The sequence below is a fragment of the Thalassophryne amazonica genome, chromosome 11, assembly GCF_902500255.1.
Source record: "Thalassophryne amazonica chromosome 11, fThaAma1.1, whole genome shotgun sequence".
NCBI classification, from domain to species: Eukaryota; Metazoa; Chordata; class Actinopteri; order Batrachoidiformes; family Batrachoididae; genus Thalassophryne; species Thalassophryne amazonica.
This window is the reverse complement of record NC_047113.1, coordinates 26,109,393-26,132,055: the sequence shown is the minus strand read 5'-3', so window position 1 is coordinate 26,132,055 and position 22,663 is coordinate 26,109,393. Positions and strand designations below refer to the sequence as shown.

The 22,663-nt window shown below is 38.1% G+C and overlaps 1 protein-coding gene across 2 annotated transcripts; it reads right to left on the bottom strand.

Annotated features, from left to right (window-relative positions):
* Positions 1–803: 803 nt before the first annotated feature.
* On the bottom strand, positions 804–22,139 carry si:ch211-175m2.5 (uncharacterized protein LOC568697 homolog). Of its 2 annotated transcripts, XM_034181718.1 has the most exons (6): positions 22,134–22,139; positions 21,921–21,992; positions 21,690–21,857; positions 13,936–14,035; positions 3,738–3,868; positions 804–2,535 (listed from the first exon to the last, which is right to left on the bottom strand). In XM_034181718.1, exons 2-6 carry the CDS (start codon positions 21,972–21,974, stop codon positions 2,251–2,253), a joined length of 738 nt encoding a protein of 245 aa, XP_034037609.1. In that variant the 5' UTR covers positions 21,975–21,992; positions 22,134–22,139; the 3' UTR covers positions 804–2,250. The 2 variants fall into 2 exon arrangements, with proteins under 2 accessions (XP_034037609.1, XP_034037608.1); XM_034181717.1 differs by lacking the exon at positions 22,134–22,139 and having other exon boundaries at positions 21,921–22,036.
* Positions 22,140–22,663: the final 524 nt, after the last annotated feature.

Here is a 22,663-nt window from a genome sequence, read left to right as displayed (position 1 = left end):
AGGCCGTCCTCTTTGCATTTTCCCTGGGGGTTCCATGCCAGCGCCTGTCTGGTGATGTTACTAGTTGGTTTCCTTTGGGTGTGCCCAATCCATCCCCATCTTCTGCGCCGGATCTCATCTTCGATTGGCAGTTGGTTGGTGCGCCCCCACAGGTCTAGATTGGTGATGGTGTTGGGCCAGTGGATCTGCAGTGGAGTATGAAACTATCAAGTATTTGTGGAGTTGATTTGCGTCCAACTCCAACAATCAGCAGCAGTTGGGTATCTGTCAAATGAGCTACAGTTCCATCTCAAGTTTGATGAATATTAAAATGTCTATATGAAAGGGTATGCAACTGGTTTTCAGCTTTCAAAACAGGTGAAGAAAAAGCCTAAGATCAACTGCATTAGAGAAACAAGACAGTTTTTGGTGCAGACAAATCACTTACAGATTACAAATATGAATTTCACAGTCAAACTTTGTACACTTCAGAGAAAGGGAAGTATAGGGGGCTTTACATATACTGTGTCACGAGACCAAATTACCTTTAACTAGGCAGTGCAAAAGATAAGCTTTAACACGTGGATGTGGCGCCACCTGGTGGTTAGAATACATGTTGCTTTACATTTTCACATTATTCCAAGAATAAAAATACGAATACTGAAGTACGAATTTCACGTGATGCAAACTGGCCCTGATATAATTTGTTTTAAAGTAGTATTCCTTTTAAATACTCACAAGCTTACAATATTGTGAACAATGCTTTTCTGTTTTGCAGAAATCACTGCAAACAATAACCTCAACATAAAAATAATGCAGAACACTCAATTGCTGAAAAAAGATTTAATGAGATTTTAAAATTGCACATAGTTTTTCCACCAGATTTACACAAACCAACCTGTTCTTAGAAACTAAAACAAGTACTTGTATATTATGTGAGTTCTACACTCTTGTGTAACATAGACCTAAGCATTATATCAATTTCATTCTATTACTTATTCTAATGTAATAGAAAAAAAATCTAGCAAAAACAAAGAATCAAAGCTTTCTAAAACCCTTAATACGTACATGAATCAATTAGTAATCAATAAATATCAATGCAAATTCTGTTGTCCCACACAGTGAAATGGTTAAAGATGACAAGCCCTTCCTAAGACTGAAACCTAAAATAAATTTTACAGACTTTACCACTTTTATAGTCCTAAGTATGTTATATTTGGTTTTCTAGAACTTTATGAAAACCTTTCATATCAACATTTAAAGTATCTTTTAAAAGTGACATTTGTATTAAGTTTCCTTCTATGGCAGTGTCTGTCTTCCCTCCAAACCGTCTCATGACTTTATGACAACCATCTCAAATCAAAGACATAATCTGTTGTCATGTACACATAGACTCCATCCAGTGTGAAAACTGAATCGATTTACTTTCAGGCTGTATGTCACATGGCATGGATTATTCGTCCCATTTGTGTTGCATTTAGTGTGCAAATTTGGTTCCATTTACCGTGCAAGTTTGATTCCATGTTTTGTACCACTGTTCACTGCGACCACCACTCACTAGTGGGGGTAGCATTTAGCTAAACATGCCGGAGTTTGTTTGCTGACAGATGATGATTTGAAGGAGCCAATTGACGGTGCTAATTCTTCTAACACAAAAAACAAGTCCACTACGCCGTGAGCCATCTGGAGGCATGAAGAGCTGTTAGGATGAAAAGCTGGACAAATTTCTGACGCGATCTTTCATTGGAGTGAGGAAAGCAGACGGCCGTCTATACACAAAGGCGGTGCACAATGTCACGGACTACATCGTCAGGATTGTTTTTTGCAAGCTGACTGAGGACAATTTTGGATTCCTATTTAAAGTTTGTGTTTGATTGTTGAAGTCAAAGCACCAGTGGCACACACCAAAATGTAAGTCCCTTTTCTGTTTATAAATTAATAAAAAATATCAAATAAGGATCTATTTTACTCATTATATAAAACAAATAAATGTTTTTAAGCATTCTTTCAATGGAACTCATCTCCTCACTGAATGTACGTTCCATCTTTTGCCGAATGAAATATTTGTATCATTGAACTCAAACATTCATTATTGTAGTACCTGTTGCAAGTCTATTCATCATGGAAAAGCCCTCCTTCCTTTCAGCTTCATCCATTTTATTATGTACTTATACTGTCATATTAGGTAATAAAAATAAATGTCATTTAAATGCTACAAAACATGATTGTCAAAATGACCCCTGATAATTATCGCTGTACCGCTACAACTTCTCATTCGCCGTCCCCCTGGTCTTTACTCTTCTCCCGTGGTATACGACCCATATTATAAAACTCTGGGTTTGGCCTCATATCAGTGACGTGGGCGAGCCGATTGGACATGGCAAAGAAAGCAGTGATGGCAGCAATATCCCATGCGTCTTCTCGGTCAAAGCCCACTTCCTCCAGGGCTTGAAAGTGTTGCTCAGTGATTGTGTCGCAGCGACACACAGCCAGTGCGAAGTCGAGCATTGCACGCTCCCGCTGTGTCAGGTCTGCGTTCTCATAATTTACAACAACCTGCGAGAAAATAGGCAAAGAGCTTATTAAAAAAAAAGAAAGAAAAAAAAAATTATTTTGGACTGCTGTCTCTACAAAGGTTTCTGAAAAAGGGACTTGATTGACTACCCATTTTATAACATGACAAAGCAAAAGTGAACTTTCCCTTTACCAAGAAAAAGGGAATATTCAAAGAATCTATTAAGTGTACATAGTGTGTCTTAAACAAAAAGATGTAGTCTGACAGCATATACCTCCACCACGACAATGGACAACCATTATTACCCCCAAGTGATAAAGGATGGACTCTAAATTTGGATCCATGAGTCTCCCTGTAATGTTTTTGGAGATAATTATTACAAGATCAGTTTGATTCATTCATTTTCAAATGCTTATCTGGGTCCAGGTCACAGTAGCAGCAGAGCAAGCAGCTCATCCCACACTTCTCTATCCCCAGCCAAGTCCTGTCACTCTTCCCGGGGAATCCCAAGGCGTTACCAAGCCATCTGGGAAATATAATCTCTCCATAGATTATATTGGGTCTTCCCCAGAGCCTCCTTCCAGTTGGTGGTACCTGGAAGACCTCCCTAGGGAGATGACCATGGAACATCCATACCAGGTGCCCGAACAACTCAATCGGCTCCTTTCGATGCGAAGAAGCAGGGGCTCTACTCAAAGTACCTCCCAGACAGTCAAGCTGCTCATTCTGCCCAGAATAAGCCCAGATACCCGACAGAGGAATCTCAGTTCCGCACCTTTTATCCATGATCTTATTCTTTCAGTCATTTCCCAAAGTTCATAACCATAGGTGAGGATAGGAGTGTAAATCATCTGGTAAATGGAAAGCCTCGTCTACCGGCTCAGCTCTGTCTTCACCACGATGGTCAGGTACAGATTCCATAAAACATCAGACGCTGCCCCAGTCTGTCTATTGATTTATACTATATTTTAAGAAAGGGTTTTTTTTGTTCCCCTACTCCTCCCAGGTTCTTTGGCAGACTTCCACCAAACTTGAAATGTAGATGATGTTCAACCCCCTTTAAAAAGTTTTTTCATCAAAATCATTAAAATTTTGCTACTAATTCCATTTGACAACAAAGCTGCACAATTAGGCATTTCATGACAAAAACCACTGTGCAAAAAAAAACCAAAAAAAAAAACCTGCTTGATTCTTGAGTCTCTAATGTAAACAGTAAATACCTGAAAAAATAAGAAGCTCATACCTGGTCACACAAGCTGGGTTTCTTAGAGTAGATGCGGTGCACTGCACTGTGTGCTACCACACAGTAAAGACACTTATTATGGGTACTGGTAGCCACCACAATCAGCTCACGATCTGCATTGGTTAATCCCCCTGAAACACATGACATTAAAACTAAATAAAAACAGCAAGATACAGGAACAGACAAGACAAGAGAAATACCACCTGCAGATTCCTTAAAGCTCACCACAGACAAATAATCATCCACTATAGGCTTTTTTTTTTGTTGTTGTTTTTTTTGGGGGGGGGGGGGGTGGAGTAGAGCGAGCAAGCAATTAAATGGGAATTGATGGGATTTCATTTGCTGTAAAACTGTCCGTGTTTTCAGAACATGTTTTGAGAGGAAAAACACACCAATAAAAGTCATATGCTTATGAGGGAAAACAAAGAGTACAAGATACAATCAATGATAAGCTGTCAGACTACAACTCCAGTATGAAGTTTTCGGTGACTTTCATTTAGTGAACGTTAGTTTGTAGGAAGAGTGAGTGTGCTATTATTGAACTGCTCTATAAAGGGTTGTCAGACCTGGTAGAACTGGTCTTCATATCTCACTGAAGAAAAAAGAAGAAAAAAAAAAAATCACGTACAGATGATGGTGGAAACCGTTAATAGTGTGAAAACATGAAGTCAGAGTGATGTGCACACCAGGGACACACTGACGAGCAATTAACACACCCATGTGTTTGCAATTATATGGGTGGATATTAAAGCATGTGCAAAGTGATGCATAAAATCGCACCAACAGTGGCTGCGTTAGAGCACCTTGCAAATGGTACAATCAGACGGGGGTGTGTATTCAGGAACGCAAGGGTTTTCTTGCATTGATGATAACTGGCTCATAAACCGAATTGATTAATAAAGCCACTATTACTGGAGTTGCGTGCAGAACTGCGGTCAGCCCAGAGCGCAATAGGGTGAGGATCCAGGGGGTTGTCTATGCCCGCACAGGTGCTGACTGTGCTGGGATTCTTTGCAACAGGGGCATTCCAGCAGGAGCTGGCCGACCAGTCACGAGTGTGCCAGTCAACCTTGAGCCGAGCCATGTCAGCTGTATGAAACACAATCCTCCTGGTTCATCACATTCCAACATTACAGTGCGATTTGCAGCGAGAGACTGTTTCCCTAATGTAATCGCATTTGTTTTTTGGCAGTAGGGAACAATTTCATTCCATCAATGTTCAAACCACATGTGATGCGCAAATGCATCTAACTAAACTGTGGCTGGGTGTCCCGGTTCAACACATGACTCATTCACCCTGACTAACAGAAAGGTGTGAGACTGAGCTGCCCCAATAACACTGTCATGCTCCTGTTATGAACTGTGTGACATTTCCATGATGCAGATTTTTTATTTTATTAGTCTAACCCCAGCAGCTTCTCCTAACCCCAACCATGACCCCCCACCCCCCCACATTTCATGCCCCGGTGTGGCACGTGAGCGATGAGTAAAAAGTTAATTTGCGTAAATTGTCCCAAAAGAAACCAGCAGGTGCACATTCAATTTTTTTCCTTTATTATCATTATTATCATCATCGTGACACTAGAACTTCTTAACAGGCCTGAACTGTCCCCCTGCTTTAGTCAATAAACATGTGTCCCTCAGTGTGTGTGTGTGTACTGCCCTGAGTCTACAATGTTGCGGCCTCTCTCTCTCTCTCTCACACTCACACTTTTACAGTTTACTCCGTGTGATTATAAAACACACACACACTATCCCTGTGCATCCACGTAATTCCCAGTCATCTGTAGCTGACATGCCGTATGATTTATTTTCTGTGTTCATGTTGACTGATGCAGGGCTGTGAAATGACACTTGGAAAATCTGAGGAAAATTTGCAGGGGGTCTGGGGTCTCAGGCCCTGTGGGATCCCAGAAACCAAATAATTTTTTTATTTAATGATACATTTTCAGCATCTCCTGGGAAAAAAAAAAAAAAAAAAAAAAATCTCAAAATTAGTGCATATTTAAATGATCCTGTATTCAACTTTTCATTTGAATCGTCAATGATCATGTTGAAATAAGAGAATATGACATGAAAGGAGGACCTGGAATGATTTTCCTTTAAATCGTAAACCAAATGATGCATTGACTCAGAACAATTAAACTAGATGAAATTCATGAAGACTGAAAAGACTGTCAAAGCATTTCAACAATCACAGCTAAAGCTTGGAGAATATTTTGGAAATCAGGGTAAAATATCAATAACATATAGTAAAAAAAGTCACATATTCTTGTAAATCCACTCAAAACCAGTGTCTTTTTCCCATGAAGAAAGTCTACATTAATAAAACTCATTTATGGGTGATTCTTAGACTACGGGCACTTATGTCCTTTGATCATATTGTATGAAAAACGGAAAAAAAGGGGAAATTTCACACTTTTATAGTTATCTTTACAATGAAAGTGTGTTAAGAACTTTGTTCTAGTAGTCTATGATGACTTTCACCTTTTTTCAGCATCATTATATGCAAATATTGCCGTTTTGTGCTTGTCCCACACCCAGACTTTTGATCTTCAATGATAAAAATCAATGGTAAAGAAACATTTTTCTAATGTTTTAAAACATTTCTGAATAAAATATCAGTAAAATAATCAAAACATAATTGGGGTTTTCAATGTCATACAACTGTTGTGGGTTTTTTTTTTTTTTTTAAACAAAATGTAGTTGTCCCACACTATTGCCGTAATTTCCACCACAACACTGTAATGTCCCTTTAAACAGTTTGTATGAAAGATTGTTTGGGTAGTTTCTATGGAGATAAACAGTGACATCAGAGCACATGTATATAGCGCCAAATCACAACAAACAGTTGCCCCAAGGCGCTTTATACTGTAAGGCAATGGTGTGGTGGAAATTACATTTACAAGGCCAATAGTGCCCGTAGTTAAAGAATCACCCTTATATTCTTGTGTAAATTCATGTAAATCCATTCAAAGCCACGTTTTTTTTCCAATGAAAGAAAGCCCAGATTACTGACAAAAGTCGCATAATCTTTTTTTAAAATCCTGTTTGAACAGCACAATGTTTACTTTCCAGAGAGAAAAATTTTTACCATGTTTCCTGATGGAACAGTTCACTTTTCCCGTTTCTTTTCTTTCATCTTTCAGGTGTGTTCATGAAGCCAGCGACAATTCCACGGATTCTTGTCATTATCAAACCGTCTTTCTCGCCATCTTCCCTCTGTTCGACGTCGATCTGTGACAGGTCTTCTTTTAAAAACTTTAGAGCGCTAAAGGTTTGCGATGTCCACATGCTACGTTTAGCTTAAGCTTTGTGCAGAAGACACACAGCGTCGCTGCAGCAACCAACCAGTCTCACTTTACGACAACTGTCGCAACAACCAGGCTTTGAGAGGGATTTTTCTCCTTGAAACTCCGCGGATCCGAGGACACTTGATTTGTATTTGTAACACATAGATCAGTGTCCGCGGACCCCCGCGGACTTCTAAAATTTGCACGATGTAAAAAAAGTACATTTTGCGATAGACATTTTAAAAACTCAGTGACGATCACAGAGTAAAACACTAACACCCTCCCCTCCTCCCCATGATGAAATCCGCGGAATTTCGCAGATCCGGAGTTTTCACAGCCCTGCTTTTGTGACAGAATGGGGAATTCCAGCTCCAAAGGCCTATTTACATGGATTTGCATATTTAAAGAGGGGCGTGGCCAGGGCAGAGTGTGGTGCGTGTGCACTGAATTTCTCGTTCAGTGGGATGTACAAATGGAATGTGCATGGATCCATGCCTACGCATACTTTGATACATCTGGATATTTTCACGCTTACACCAGGTTCTGGGCTTTGGTGTACGCCATGTTTCAGTAGGAAATTCATACAAGTCTTTGTACATGAGGCCCCTGAACCTCTGGCTCCAAAAAAATGCCATCAATCAATCAATCAATTTTTTTTTTATATAGCGCCAAATCACAACAAACAGTTGCCCCAAGGCGCTTTATATTGTAAGGCAAGGCCATACAATAATTATGTAAAACCCCAACGGTCAAAACGACCCCCTGTGAGCAAGCACTTGGCTACAGTGGGAAGGAAAAACTCCCTTTTAACAGGAAGAAACCTCCAGCAGAACCAGGCTCAGGGAGGGGCAGTCTTCTGCTGGGACTGGTTGGGGCTGAGGGAGAGAACCAGGAAAAAGACATGCTGTGGAGGGGAGCAGAGATCGATCACTAATGATTAAATGCAGAGTGGTGCATACAGAGCAAAAAGAGAAAGAAACAGTGCATCATGGGAACCCCCCAGCAGTCTACGTCTATAACAACATAACTAAGGGATGGTTCAGGGCCATCAGTGGATTACTACAGATAAGTCGACACATGATGTCTAAAACTGATTGGACAAATGTTTCACCAAAACAATGTGATTCTTGGTCAGTGCCAGAAGATATGAGCTAACAAAGACAAAAGTTGACAAAAGTTTTTCCTTTGACAGATGCAAGCAGGGTAAAACGTTAGACTCTAAGAGCCTGTGTTCATTCCAGATTAAAGATGAATGCACTAACAAATTGGGCCTCCGCTCTGTAAACAGCTCCTTTGTAATGGCTATGCCTAGATCATCTTCCTAAGCTGTCTAGATGGACTGCAATTTTATAGTAGTTCTCTACCTGATGAAGACATTCAAAGTGCTTCAAAAAGATCACTCTCATTCATTCACTCACTCCCATCAGGGTACTGCAGTGCAAAGCACTAAACTGTACAATGGGAGCAATTTGGGGGCTCAATGGGAACGTCAGCGTTTTTCCAACCTGGACTCTATTTTTATACTGGTTGGATTAATCTTGGGACAATGGTGACTTTAATCAGTGTGGTATTGATTTACAGCACAAACACTGCCACGGGCTAAAGAGTTACATGATGTAATTCTATGGGGCAAGCTAAAAACAGACATGCACACAAACTGCTTCTTTTCACCACTGAACAGAAGAAAATGTCACTGGAAGTGTCTCTGCATGGAAAGGATCCCTAGGGTGCTAAGCACATGCATGTGTACCTCACAAAATGTAAAGAAACTTTTTAAAACACCTGATTATACAATTAGTCTCATTTTGTAGTGTATATGCTGCTCTAATCCATGGTATATTCCAGTAGTACAGGGCACTCCAAAAGTATCTGAACACACTACTTTGTTTATGCCATTTCAAATACAAAAACTAAAATTTAACTCAAACTGAAAGCAAATCTCTACAACTTGATATAAATGAATTAAAAATACAAAATAAGTAATGGAACACTTTGGTATAATACCTGTAAATAGTCAGTTTTATTGCTAGTTTTCACCAGACAAGTCAGGGGATGGATACATGAACATTTCCAAGTTACTGAATGTGTCTTGGACCTTATTTACAACAGTTACGAAGAAATACAAACAGTATGGCACTCTATGGTAAATCTGTGTGGAGCAGATAGTTCTGAAAAACTGAGTGATTGTGCAAGGACTGTGGATTAGTATTTTAAAATTGTTCCAATCTCACCAATTGTTGTCCACACTACTGGGACTCATCTCTTCACTTCCTGTTTGTCTTTTCAGGCATTGGTCACTGTAATTGTTCAAACAAAGTCATTTTTGGTTGCTTAGGGGCATTTTCACGGTATCGTAGCGCGCTGGGGTTGCACCAAAATTGGCTTTATACTGTATTTCCAGTATCTAAACATATTAGGTAAAATGTCATATATGGATAAGTACATGATAGAATGAAGTACCTGTAAATAAAAAAAATAAACAAAAACTATTTGTTTTTCTTGAAAATATATCAAACAGTTGAATTTTGGACAGAAATGACTTTCCCATTTGAAAAAATTCACAGTTTTCCAAGTTGAATAATTTCCAAGACAGAATATTCACCACAAAAATATTCACTGGTAAAATACATTAGAATATGTACTTTTACTAAATGATGCAGTAGTGGCTATATCCAGGATTTTTTCCGCACAGGGTAGAATTGAATCCGCATGGAGTAAGTTTCTGTCCAAAATGTCCACTCCGACTTTTCCATCTGTTGCTCTAACAAGAAATACATCTTTGTGAATCAGATACACTTTTAATAAAGTGCATCTATGTTTGCCACCTTAGGGCAAAATATATCTGAACTATCTTCTGAAACTTGGTATTGAGAAGCATGTGAACATCATTCCGTCCAAAAGTGTCCACTCCGAAATACAGGTTTAAGTCCTCGGTATGTTAACACTGTAAATATTTCTGCTAAGGCAAGGTAACAAAAAATATCCACTCACTTCATAATATACATATTATGCACGTGGAAAATTATTGGCTGTTAATTTTGAATAAGGCCCACAAGGAATGTGTCTAAAATATTTTGTCCACTCTGAAACCATTGATATCATAATATCACAAATCTTAAAGTATCCTGTATCATCAATCTTTCCTGATTTTATTGATTTCTCTAATATATCAAGACACTTGTGACATTATATACTTTTGAACTATTTCTGACAGTCTTGACATTGTTTTAATTTTTTGCAGCCTATTGACTTAATATAATTATCCGAACTCCAACAAAAGATGCACAAATTGCTGGAATACAGTACAAGAGTTACTACTTTGGGCCATGTATTAATATTTTCTTGAAACTATGGATTAACACTTATAATAAAAACATAATTTGTTGTTATTCATACAAAAGAATAACATTTAGCTCTCATATTTGTCCCTTATGGGTAGAAAATTTTGGCACCAGAGGAAAATATTTCACTAAGACTCAAATTTTTAGTGAAACTTCCAGCTTCTACATCAACATAAGTCATCCAGTAAATGATATAAATAATCCAGGTAAGTTTTACTAAGAAACTTGAACTTATTTTAACTTGGAAATATGGCTATTTTCTTGTATTTTTAGCCTTTTGGACATGTATACTTTGAAAGACCAGAACTTGAGAGAAAATAAAGTTACAGCCGAAATTTAAAAAGTTTCTGCAACCATAAAGGTTAGAGATATAAACTAATTACTAAAAACAGCAAATTGAAAACATCAATTTTTGACCTCTTTGGGACTCAATGCTCTACGGTATTGTGAAAATGCCCTTAGCCACAACATTTCTGTCAATAGCATGTTCTGAAAATTCCTTGTTGTATACTTTTATTTTTATTTTGTTTGGTGGGGCCAAAGCAGATGGTCACCCCACTGAATCTTGTCTGCTCAAGCTTTTTTCCTATAATTAAAAATAAATGAATAATTAGAAAAATAAAATACATGCCAGAGGGAGTTTTACCCTTAGGCTTTTGACAATGCACTAGCTCACGGTTGGTTAGGTTTAAACATTGCATGCATGTAGGCTCTTGGGGTAACTCCCATTGTAATTTGGCATTATATAAATAAAATATTTAGTTCCTCCATTTAATCATGGGCTCTAAAAATGGAGAGATGGTGGATTAAAAACTGCAGTCATTCCTAAATGGTCAATGCCGTATTTTTGTTGAACTCCTACAATGAAATATTAAAGTCCTCACTACAAGCACATCTACATTACATCCGACAGGAGCTAGAGATATCAATGACAAGACAGTGCAATTGGCTGTTCCTTAAGGACACCTTTTGACTGTACCTGAATTATCACATTTTGGAATGTTCAACCCTGTAATACTAAAGACAACACAGAGCTGTAACATTTCGGAGTAACACAAGCTCCTTGGATCAAACCTTTCAAGATATGCAGCCTAATCATTGTTGCACTCTGTTGGAAAAAAGTCACCGAGGTGCTTATGCTGCTATGTTTTGGACTATTCTGTGGACACTCTTGTGGTACACACAGCTTCTCCTTCCTTTTACAACTGGCTTTGGGCCACAACTTAAAATAAACACTGCATTAATATCACCTGGCCCTAAGCTTGTGTAAATTCAATATATGCGCTCTCCAGCTGGGCCACACCACATCGCACACATTCTTTCAGTAAACATGCTACGCAAAAGTCACCCTCCACAGGGGGTCTACTTGTATAGTTACTTACCATTACTCATGGCCAAATTCCATACCACCCATCTGGACCACCACCATCCCTTTCCTTAGTCTACAACCCCAATTCCAATGAAGATGGGACATTGTGTAAAATGTAAATAAAAACAGAACACAATGATTTGCAAATCCTCTTCAACCTATATTCAAATGAATATAAAACAAAGACAAGATATTTAATGTTCAAACTGATAAATTTTTATTGTTTTTGCACAAATATTTGCTCATTTTGAAATGGATGCCTGCAACGCATTTCAAAAAAGCTGGGACAGTGGTATGTTTACCACTGTGTTACATCACCTTTCCTTCTAACAACACGAATTGTACGGGGATGGTAAGCAATATCCCATTTCTTTATCAATTGTAACACTACACATGTAGTATACCTTCTAAAATGTCCTTGTGGATTGGCATATATTGGCCAAACAAAACGTCAACTCAAATTACGGATAGCTGAACATAAAACAGCAATCCGTACCCAGGATCTAACTTATGCCATGGCAAGGCATTACACGTAAACAAGCCGGATATGGCTCTCCAGCATCTTTAAAATTCTGGGGGATTGAGAAAATTACAAATCCACCCAGAAGGGGTGATATCATTAAAAAACGTTTATGTGGAGAAGCATTTTGGATTTATACTTTGGCACTTTGGAACCATTTGGTTTGAATGAAGAATTGAACTTCTTTTCTTTCACATTAATATTATTATAATATTGTAATTTTGTTTTTTTAATTGGGACGGTGTGTCTCTAATTTTGTACTAATTATAAACTGAGTGAGTGCCTTGACTGACGGATGGTCACACCCCTTTTACAAATTATGACACCTGGCTCCAGTTAGTATTTAGGCTGCACCATCCAGGTTTTTTCAGGATTCTGAAGAAGATGCGATTTGCACATCGAAACACTTTTTCCTTGTTTTCAGCACCGTAACAAATTTTCAGCACCTACTTCTGTGTTGCACCAGCTGCTTTCCTTTTTTTTTTTTTACAAGTCAGTCCAACCTGGTTGCACCAGATTTTTGTAGCGCAGAGAACTCTCCTTTATTGTTTTATCTAATATTTTCAGTTCCTCACTTGTTATGCAGGTAATGTACGTGTTGTTTTTCAGGTTTGAAATGACGTATGTACCTGTTGCTAAAGGGGAGCGTGGGGGGTTCCGCCCTCCAGTATCACATTTTTCTGATGTCAAGGACGATAAATTTATTTATTTATTTATTTTTTTTTTTTTAAAATGGGGCCTAAACAAGCCTCGAACTGAACAAATCCACACCCAGGTCCTAAGAGAAGCTGGGTGTGGAATTGTAAAATTACCTGCACAGAACCAACTTACAGCTACAGTGTGTAGGATTTAGTGTAATTACTAATTCACTTATGTAGTGCAGTTTGTGAGGATGCAAATGCACTTGTCATTGCCAGTCACGATTTTGTTTACCTTCATGTTGTCACTTCTTTAATGATGGAGACTCACGCACCCTTGCCTTTGCTTGTGAAAAGCAATATGTATCATTTTACAAAAAATGAGGGCTTTCATGCTTGTGAGACTGCACGAGCAACCAGTAAACAGTTTATAGGGGAGTAACCACCGATTCATCCGTTTCTACTTCCAGCTGCACTGCAAAATCTCAAAAGGTGAAAAATATGTGCACATTTAGGCTACTGTATTAACGTGACAGTACAAAATGACCTCCCATACACACAACGGGCTCATTCTAAGCTTATGAAAACACTGATTAATTGTTGCAGGCAATTATCAAATAATGAACAGATACTTACGAATGCTTTCCTACACACTATAATTTTAACTTTTAAAGATGGACACATTTGCATCCCTGAAAAAAAAAACAAAACACAAAAAACAGTGGCTTTACATTTAGCATACCTTGCTACCCAGTCTTGCATCATAGTGCAACCCTCAGGCAGCCAACTGATCTTTAGTCAAGGACAGTCTGTTTTAACTTATTATCCAAACTGGCCTTTGACTGTTTATTCCGACATTCCAAAAAGCCAACACCACCACATGAGTTTGGCAATTTGACAGCCTTTAAAATCAAGTGGCACCTGTTAAACTAGTCAAACATAAACTTTCTGGCTGACTGCTGTGCTGTGTATGTTTTGTGCCCATATGCCACTGACACAGGTATAAATTATGGCCAGCCTATGTACAAAACACTGACCTGTCTCTTTGCTCATAAGTTCATTGTAGTAAGAGAAGAAGGCTTTGAACTCTGATGGTCTGTGAGCGAGGACTTTGAAGACATTGGGCAAAAAACCACACTGTAAATAAGCAAAATAAATTAAGGTTTTATAAATCATACAGTACAATATCCTGTATTTCTCAGACATGTGTAAACTGTTGTGGCCATTTTCAGTGGAAACGTAAAGGAACACCTTCAGGCTATTTTTACGTAGCTTCCAGACTGTATGCACATCTCAAGAGTTCCCAATTTCAAATTTAATTCCAAATCTAAAACAGCCAACGCAACACTTGTTGTTTCTAAAACGATAAGTTAGTGGGAAAGCCCTAATAGTGGGCCAGCTCACAAGTTGGCTTACTTAATACATCTAGTTTAATACATTTTTTTAAATAATTTAAGCGACCTTGATTCTTTGATTTCTTTGTTGAGGTTGTTCCATAATTTTACACCATTCACTGCAATACTCCATTTCTTTACTTTGGTTCTGAATCTTGGTTTTTAAAGACTTCTATTTCTTTCAAAATATAACTACTTACTCTTTTTTCAAACATATTTTGAATGTTTATTGATAAGGTATTTTTATTTGCTTGGTGCATTGTTTGTAATATTTTCAAATCAACTAAATCATGAAATTTAAGTACCCTATACTTAATGAATAATGGATTAGATGGATCTCTAAACGACTATTGCTAATCATTTTTAAAGCTCTTTTCTGCAGAATAAATAATGGTTGTGTATAAGTTTTACATGTTGATCCCCAGATTTCTACACAATAAGTTAAATATGGGACAATCAATGAATTGTACAATGTTAATAAACCATAACTATTTAACGAAAATTTTACTTTATGCAAAACGGCAATGGCTTTCGCTATTTTTCCTGTTGTGTAATTTATGTGCGACTTCCATGTAAGATCTTCATCAATCATGACGCCTAGAAATTTCGTTTCTTTTACCCTTTGTATGTCCATTCCACCGGATAAAGCGGAAGAAAATGGATGGATGGATGGATGTCCATTCCATCTATTTTTAATGACATTATTTTTTTCCACTCTGTCATTAAACAATATGAAATTTGTCTTATTAAGATTTAGTGACAATCTGTTTATATCAAACCAATGTTTAACTTTTTCCAGCTCTGTATTTATCACTTGTACTACTTCCTGTATATCTGATCCAGAGTAAAATAATGTTGTATCATCAGGAAATAATATGCTGCCAAGTACTTTAGATACATTCACAAAGTCACTGATATACAAAATAAACAGTTTGGGTCCAAGTACCAACCCTTGTGGTACTCCATAAATAATGTTACATAATTCTGATTTAGTATTATTTATCTGAACAAACTGTTTTCTATTTTCTAAGTAGCTTTTACCCACTGATGTGCAATACCTCTAATTCCATATTGTTGTAACTTGTGAAGCAATCTTGAGTGGTCGATAACATCAAAAGCTTTTTTCAGGTTGATAAAAATACTTACAAAATAATACTTATCTATTGTTGTTGATATTTTCTCTGTTAATTCCATAATTGCCACAGCTGTCAAATGTTTTGTTCTGAATCCATACTGAGCATTACTTAAAATATGATGTTTCTCAATGAATTTGTCCAACCTTGTCACAAAAACTTTTTCCATAATTTTAGAAAACTGTGGAAGCAATGACACTGGCCTGTAATTTGAAAAATTATGTTTGTCTCCATTTTTATATAATGGGACTACCTTGGCAATTTTCATTTCATCTGGGAAAATTCCTGTTGACAGAGACAGATTACAAATGTAAGTGAATGATTCAATAACAGTTTCTATTATACTTTTTACAGTCATCATGTCTAAATCTTCATAGTCAGTTGATCTTTTGCTTACATAGTTTTTTACAATATTTCTTATTTCATCTTTTTCCACATTGTCAAGGAAAATACTATCGACCGTATTTACAAGTGTATTTAATTTATCTTCTACTATTAGTTTATTTCCCACCAGACTTGATCCCACATTTGAAAAATAATCATTAAACTCATCTGCAACTTCTTTTATGTCATATATCTCTTTATTTTCCTTGACAAAGTAATTTGGAAAAGTTGATTTCGCTCCATCACTTTCAATCACACCATTTATAATTACCCATGTTACCTTTATATTATTTTTACTCTTATTTAATTGTTCACTATAATAATCTTTTTTTTGTTTCCTAATTATTGTCAATAGTTTATTTTTATATTTTTTTGTATCTGTGTTCTGTTTCCTTTGTTTGCATTTTTAAAAAGCACCTATATAAATAGTTTTTCTTTACGCAAGCATTTTTTATTCCCTTAGTCAGCCATGGTTTATTTACTCTTTTCTTACTAATTTCTATTAATTTACAGTTTATTATATGATTTCATCAGTATTTTCATAAATGAATTATATGCTACATTAACGTCGCCGACATTTTGATTTTTAAGGTCATAATTTAATGCCTCTAAGGCTTTTACTGACTTATCTCTTAAAATTTATAACAGTTTTTTTCTTGTACCAATTTTTGTATTTAAATATTGAAATATTATTTAGTGGTAAATGATCACTAAGATCTGTCATCAAGATCCCATTCTTAATAATTTCATCTGTTCTATGTGTGAATATATTGTCAATTACAGTTGCACTTTGCGATGTAATTCTGGTGGTTTTGTTATCAATCAATCAATCAATTTTTTTATATAGCGCCAAATCACAACAAACAGTTGCCCCAAGGCGCTTTATATTGTAAGGCAAGGCCATACAATAATTATGTAAAACCCCAACGGTCAAAACGACCCCCTGTGAGCAAGCACTTGGCTACAGTGGGAAGGAAAAACTCCCTTTTAACAGGAAGAAACCTCCAGCAGAACCAGGCTCAGGGAGGGGCAGTCTTCTGCTGGGACTGGTTGGGGCTGAGGGAGAGAACCAGGAAAAAGACATGCTGTGGAGGGGAGCAGAGATCGATCACTAATGATTAAATGCAGAGTGGTGCATACAGAGCAAAAAGAGAAAGAAACAGTGCATCATGGGAACCCCCCAGCAGTCTACGTCTATAGCAGCATAACTAAGGGATGGTTCAGGGTCACCTGATCCAGCCCTAACTATAAGCTTTAGCAAAAAGGAAAGTTTTAAGCCTAATCTTAAAAGTAGAGAGGGTGTCTGTCTCCCTGATCTGAATTGGGAGCTGGTTCCACAGGAGAGGAGGAGCCTGAAAGCTGAAGGCTCTGCCTCCCATTCTACTCTTACAAACCCTAGGAACTACAAGTAAGCCTGCAGTCTGAGAGCGAAGCGCTCTATTGGGGTGATATGTTACTACGAGGTCCCTAAGATAAGATGGGACCTGATTATTCAAAACCTTATAAGTAAGAAGAAGAATTTTAAATTCTATTCTAGAATTAACAGGAAGCCAATGAAGAGAGGCCAATATGGGTGAGATATGCTCTCTCCTAGTCCCCGTCAGTACTCTAGCTGCAGCATTTTGAATTAACTGAAGGCTTTTTAGGGAACTTCTAGGACAACCTGATAATAATGAATTACAATAGTCCAGCCTAGAGGAAATAAATGCATGAATTAGTTTTTCAGCATCACTCTGAGACAAGACCTTTCTGATTTTAGAGATATTGCGTAAATGCAAAAAAGCAGTCCTACATATTTGTTTAATATGCGCTTTGAATGACATATCCTGATCAAAAATGACTCCAAGATTTCTCACAGTATTACTAGAGGTCAGGGTAATGCCATCCAGAGTAAGGATCTGGTTAGACACCATGTTTCTAAGATTTGTGGGGCCAAGTACAATAACTTCAGTTTTATCTGAGTTTAAAAGCAGGAAATTAGAGGTCATCCATGTCTTTATGTCTGTAAGACAATCCTGCAGTTTAGCTAATTGGTGTGTGTCCTCTGGCTTCATGGATAGATAAAGCTGGGTATCATCTGCGTAACAATGAAAATTTAAGCAATACCGTCTAATAATACTGCCTAAGGGAAGCATGTATAAAGTGAATAAAATTGGTCCTAGCACAGAACCTTGTGGAACTCCATAATTAACTTTAGTCTGTGAAGAAGATTCCCCATTTACATGAACAAATTGTAATCTATTAGACAAATATGATTCAAGCCACCGCAGCGCAGTGCCTTTAATACCTATGGCATGCTCTAATCTCTGTAATAAAATTTTATGGTCAACAGTATCAAAAGCAGCACTGAGGTCTAACAGAACAAGCAGAGATGAGTCCACTGTCCGAGGCCATAAGAAGATCATTTGTAACCTTCACTAATGCTGTTTCTGTACTATGATGAATTCTAAAACCTGACTGAAACTCTTCAAATAGACCATTCCTCTGCAGATGATCAGTTAGCTGTTTTACAACTACCCTTTCAAGAATTTTTGAGAGAAAAGGAAGGTTGGAGATTGGCCTATAATTAGCTAAGATAGCCGGGTCAAGTGATGGCTTTTTAAGTAATGGTTTAATTACTGCCACCTTAAAAGCCTGTGGTACATAGCCAACTAACAAAGATAGATTGATCATATTTAAGATCGAAGCATTAAATAATGGTAGGGCTTCCTTGAGCAGCCTGGTAGGAATGGGGTCTAATAAACATGTTGATGGTTTGGATGAAGTAACTAATGAAAATAACTCAGACAGAACAATCGGAGAGAAAGAGTCTAACCAAATACCGGCATCACTGAAAGCAGCCAAAGATGACGATACGTCTTTGGGATGGTTATGAGTAATTTTTTTCTCTAATAGTTAAAATTTTGTTAGCAAAGAAAGTCATGAAGTCATTACTAGTTAAAGTTAATGGAATACTCAGCTCAATAGAGCTCTGACTCTTTGTCAGCCTGGCTACAGTGCTGAAAAGAAACCTGGGGTTGTTCTTATTTTCTTCAATTAGTGATGAGTAGAAAGATGTCCTAGCTTTACGGAGGGCTTTTTTATAGAGCAACAGACTCTTTTTCCAGGCTAAGTGAAGATCTTCTAAATTAGTGAGACGCCATTTCCTCTCCAACTTACGGGTTATCTGCTTTAAGCTACGAGTTTGTGAGTTATACCACGGAGTCAGGCACTTCTGATTTAAAGCTCTCTTTTTCAGAGGAGCTACAGCATCCAAAGTTGTCTTCAATGAGGATGTAAAACTATTGACGAGATACTCTATCTCCCTTACAGAGTTTAGGTAGCTACTCTGCACTGTGTTGGTATATGGCATTAGAGAACATAAAGAAGGAATCATATCCTTAAACCTAGTTACAGCGCTTTCTGAAAGACTTCTAGTGTAATGAAACTTATTCCCCACTGCTGGGTAGTCCATCAGAGTAAATGTAAATGTTATTAAGAAATGATCAGACAGAAGGGAGTTTTCAGGGAATACTGTTAAGTCTTCTATTTCCATACCATAAGTCAGAACAAGATCTAAGATATGATTAAAGTGGTGGGTGGACTCATTTACTTTTTGAGCAAAGCCAATAGAGTCTAATAATAGATTAAATGCAGTGTTGAGGCTGTCATTCTCAGCATCTGTGTGGATGTTAAAATTGCCCACTATAATTATCTTATCTGAGCTAAGCACTAAGTCAGACAAAAGGTCTGAAAATTCACAGAGAAACTTACAGTAACGGTGGACGATAGATAATAACAAATAAAACTGTTTTTTGGGATTTCCAATTTGGATGGACAAGACTAAGAGTCAAGCTTTCAAATGAATTAAAGCTCTGTCTGGGTTTTGATTAATTAATAAGCTGGAATGGAAGATTGCTGCTAATCCTCCGCCCCAGCCCGTGCTACGAGCATTCTGACAGTTAGTGTGACTCGGGGGTGTTGACTCATTTAAACTAACATATTCATCCTGCTGTAACCAGGTTTCTGTAAGGCAGAATAAATCAATATGTTGATCAATTATTATATCATTTATCAACAGGGACTTAGAAGAGAGAGACCTAATGTTTAATAGACCACATTTAACTGTTTTAGTCTGTGGTGCAGCTGAAGGTGCTATATTATTTTTTCTTTTTGAATTTTTATGCTTAAATAGATTTTTGCTGGTTATTGGTAGTCTGGGAGCAGGCACCGTCTCTACGGGGATGGGGCAATGAGGGGATGGCAGGGGGAGAGAAGCTGCAGAGAGGTGTGTAAGACTACAACTCTGCTTCCTGGTCCCAACCCTGGATAGTCATGGTTTGTAGGATTTAAGAAAATTGGCCAGATTTCTAGACATGAGAGCTGCTCCATCCAAAGTGGGATGGATGCCGTCTCTCCTAACAAGACCAGGTTTTCCCCAGAAGCTTTGCCAATTATCAATGAAGCCCACCTCATTTTTTGGACACCACTCAGACAGCCAGCAATTCAAGGAGAACATGCGGCTAAACATGTCACTCCTGGTCCGATTGGGGAGGGGCCCAGAGAAAACTACAGAGTCCGACATTGTTTTTGCAAAGTTACACACCGATTTAATGTTAATTTTAGTGACCTCCGATTGGCGTAACCGGGTGTCATTACTGCCGACGTGAATTACAATCTTACCAAATTTACGCTTAGCCTTAGCCAGCAGTTTCAAATTTCCTTCAATGTCGCCTGCTCTGGCCCCCGGAAGACAACTGACTATGGTTGCTGGTGTCGCTAACTTCACATTTCTCAAAACAGAGTCGCCAATAACCAGAGTTTGATCCTCGGCGGGTGTGTCGTCGAGTGGGGAAAAACGGTTAGAGATGTGAACGGGTTGGCGGTGTACACGGGGCTTCTGTTAGGGCTACGCTTCCTCCTCACAGTCACCCAGTCAGCCTGCTTTCCCGGCTGCTCGGGATCTGCCAGGGGGGAACTAACGGCGGCTAAGCTACCTTGGTCCGCACCGACTACAGGGGCCTGGCTAGCTGTTATGAAGGGGAATAAACCCAAACTATACATTGAATTCACAAAGTCACTTGTTCTTTGGCAACTGGAGCTTTCTATATTAATGTTAATGTCTCCACACATAAAAAGAATTTTGTTTTTGATTTTATGGAATAATTCTATTATTTTATCTGTAAATTTCACAACGCAAGAGTCTGGTGCTCTGTATACACAACTAATTACAATATTCTTAGATGTTTCATGTACAATTTCCACTGTTACAATTTCTATGACATCATCTATAATTGTTATTTCTTCTATTTCTTTCTTCTACTGTTTTTGTGTACAAAGCAATACCTCCGCCTTTTTTTTTTATCTCTTCTGTTTACAAAATACAGCACATCAGCCATGAGGTCATCTTTAAGCCAAGATTCTGTGATTGCAACAATGCTGAATCTATTTTTAAACCGATTTAAATAATCTTTTATTTTTGACATTTTACAACACAAGTTTCGACTGTTTATATGTTTGAGTGACAGGGTATCTTCTGTAATTTTATCACTATTTAGCTGTTCTTCCATATAATGCTCACAACCGATTGTTTTTAAGTCAAATATACTTTCATCAATGTTGGTGTCTATGTCATATATTTTATCATCTGTTTCCATGTTTGATCTGATTTTTGTTAGTCAAATTACCAGCTGGCGTCATACTTAATTGTCTATTCAGGTCTGTATTTTGTAAGGTCATCCATGTTTTTAATTTGTATACCATTTGTTCCTTCTTTCACTCTAACCCACACCCTACAGTTCACCCTACAGATTCGTGTGCGCGTGACTGAGGTTACGTCAAAAGAGCCTGCGCGTGCCTTTACGGTTCCGTAAAAAGAGCCACTGCGTTTTTCTTCAATACCTTTGCCTCAACTTCTTCCATTAATTCCACTATATCATACGAGAGGTCTTTCTTATAGGGCACCGGGAAGCGACTGATCCTCTCCGGAGGCGCGTTGCTGGATAAATGTCTGCCCGCTGCCACCGTTACTGCTTTGCCCCGAAGCACAGAGTCTGACCGCAGAGACACCTGCACACAGCAGTCACACAATAAAAGTCAAACAGCATGGAGAAAGTAAGGAAAAATACTTACAAACAACTTGAAGACCGGAAGACGAAATAACTTCCACACGAAACCGTTTGCCATTTCAGTGAGCTTATAAGACTGTTAAGGAATTCCTCCTCCTCCTCCTTCGTCTTCGTCTTCTTCTTCTTCTTCTTGCAATTTATTGGCGGTTGGCATCCAGAATGTTGCATTACCGCCACCAACTGTACTATTGTGAAACTACAGATGTGGAGCATCGACGACGGAGTGACAAAATAAATAAATAAACAAATTAAAAAAACAAACAAACAAACGGTTAACTAAATCCTATCAAAAAGCCCTGTGTTCTTAAGGAACTTAAACACAAATCTCCAAGCTGACGGCACAGAGAAGGAAAGTAGTCCCTCAAGAGAGAGCCTGGTCACAGTTCTCTGACCTCCTCTAGCAGAATACGTCTTTCTATGCTGTACGCTCGGCAGGCTAACAGAACATGATGAACGGTCTCCAAGACACACTGACCCGTAGCATGCTTTTCAAAAATGTGGAGATTATGGTTCAGCCTAGTGTGCCCTATCCTAAGCCTTGTTATTACCTGCTCTTCTTTACTACTCCAACTACACTGTCTTCTAGTGGGAACCCGTTTTTGAACAGTGCGAAGGAAGCCGCCCTTACTCTCCCTGTCCCACTGCCCCTGCCATAAGCCTAGCATTTTAGTAACTATTATGTGCTTAACTTCTGCTTTACCGAGTGGAATGTTCAACTGAACCGCAGAATTCAAAGCATCCTTAGCA

Excerpts from the sequence above, each read along its gene's own strand:
- si:ch211-175m2.5 (XM_034181718.1), bottom strand. The coding sequence starts at position 21,974 with ATGGCAAACGGTTTCGTGTGGAAGTTATTTCGTCTTCCGGTCTTCAAG. Across the intron at positions 3,869-13,935 it reads ACTTATGAGCAAAGAGACAG|GGGGATTAACCAATGCAGAT; the intron begins GTCAGTGTTTTG and ends CATGTGTTTCAG. Across the intron at positions 2,536-3,737 it reads AACCCAGCTTGTGTGACCAG|GTTGTTGTAAATTATGAGAA; the intron begins GTATGAGCTTCT and ends ATTTTCTCGCAG.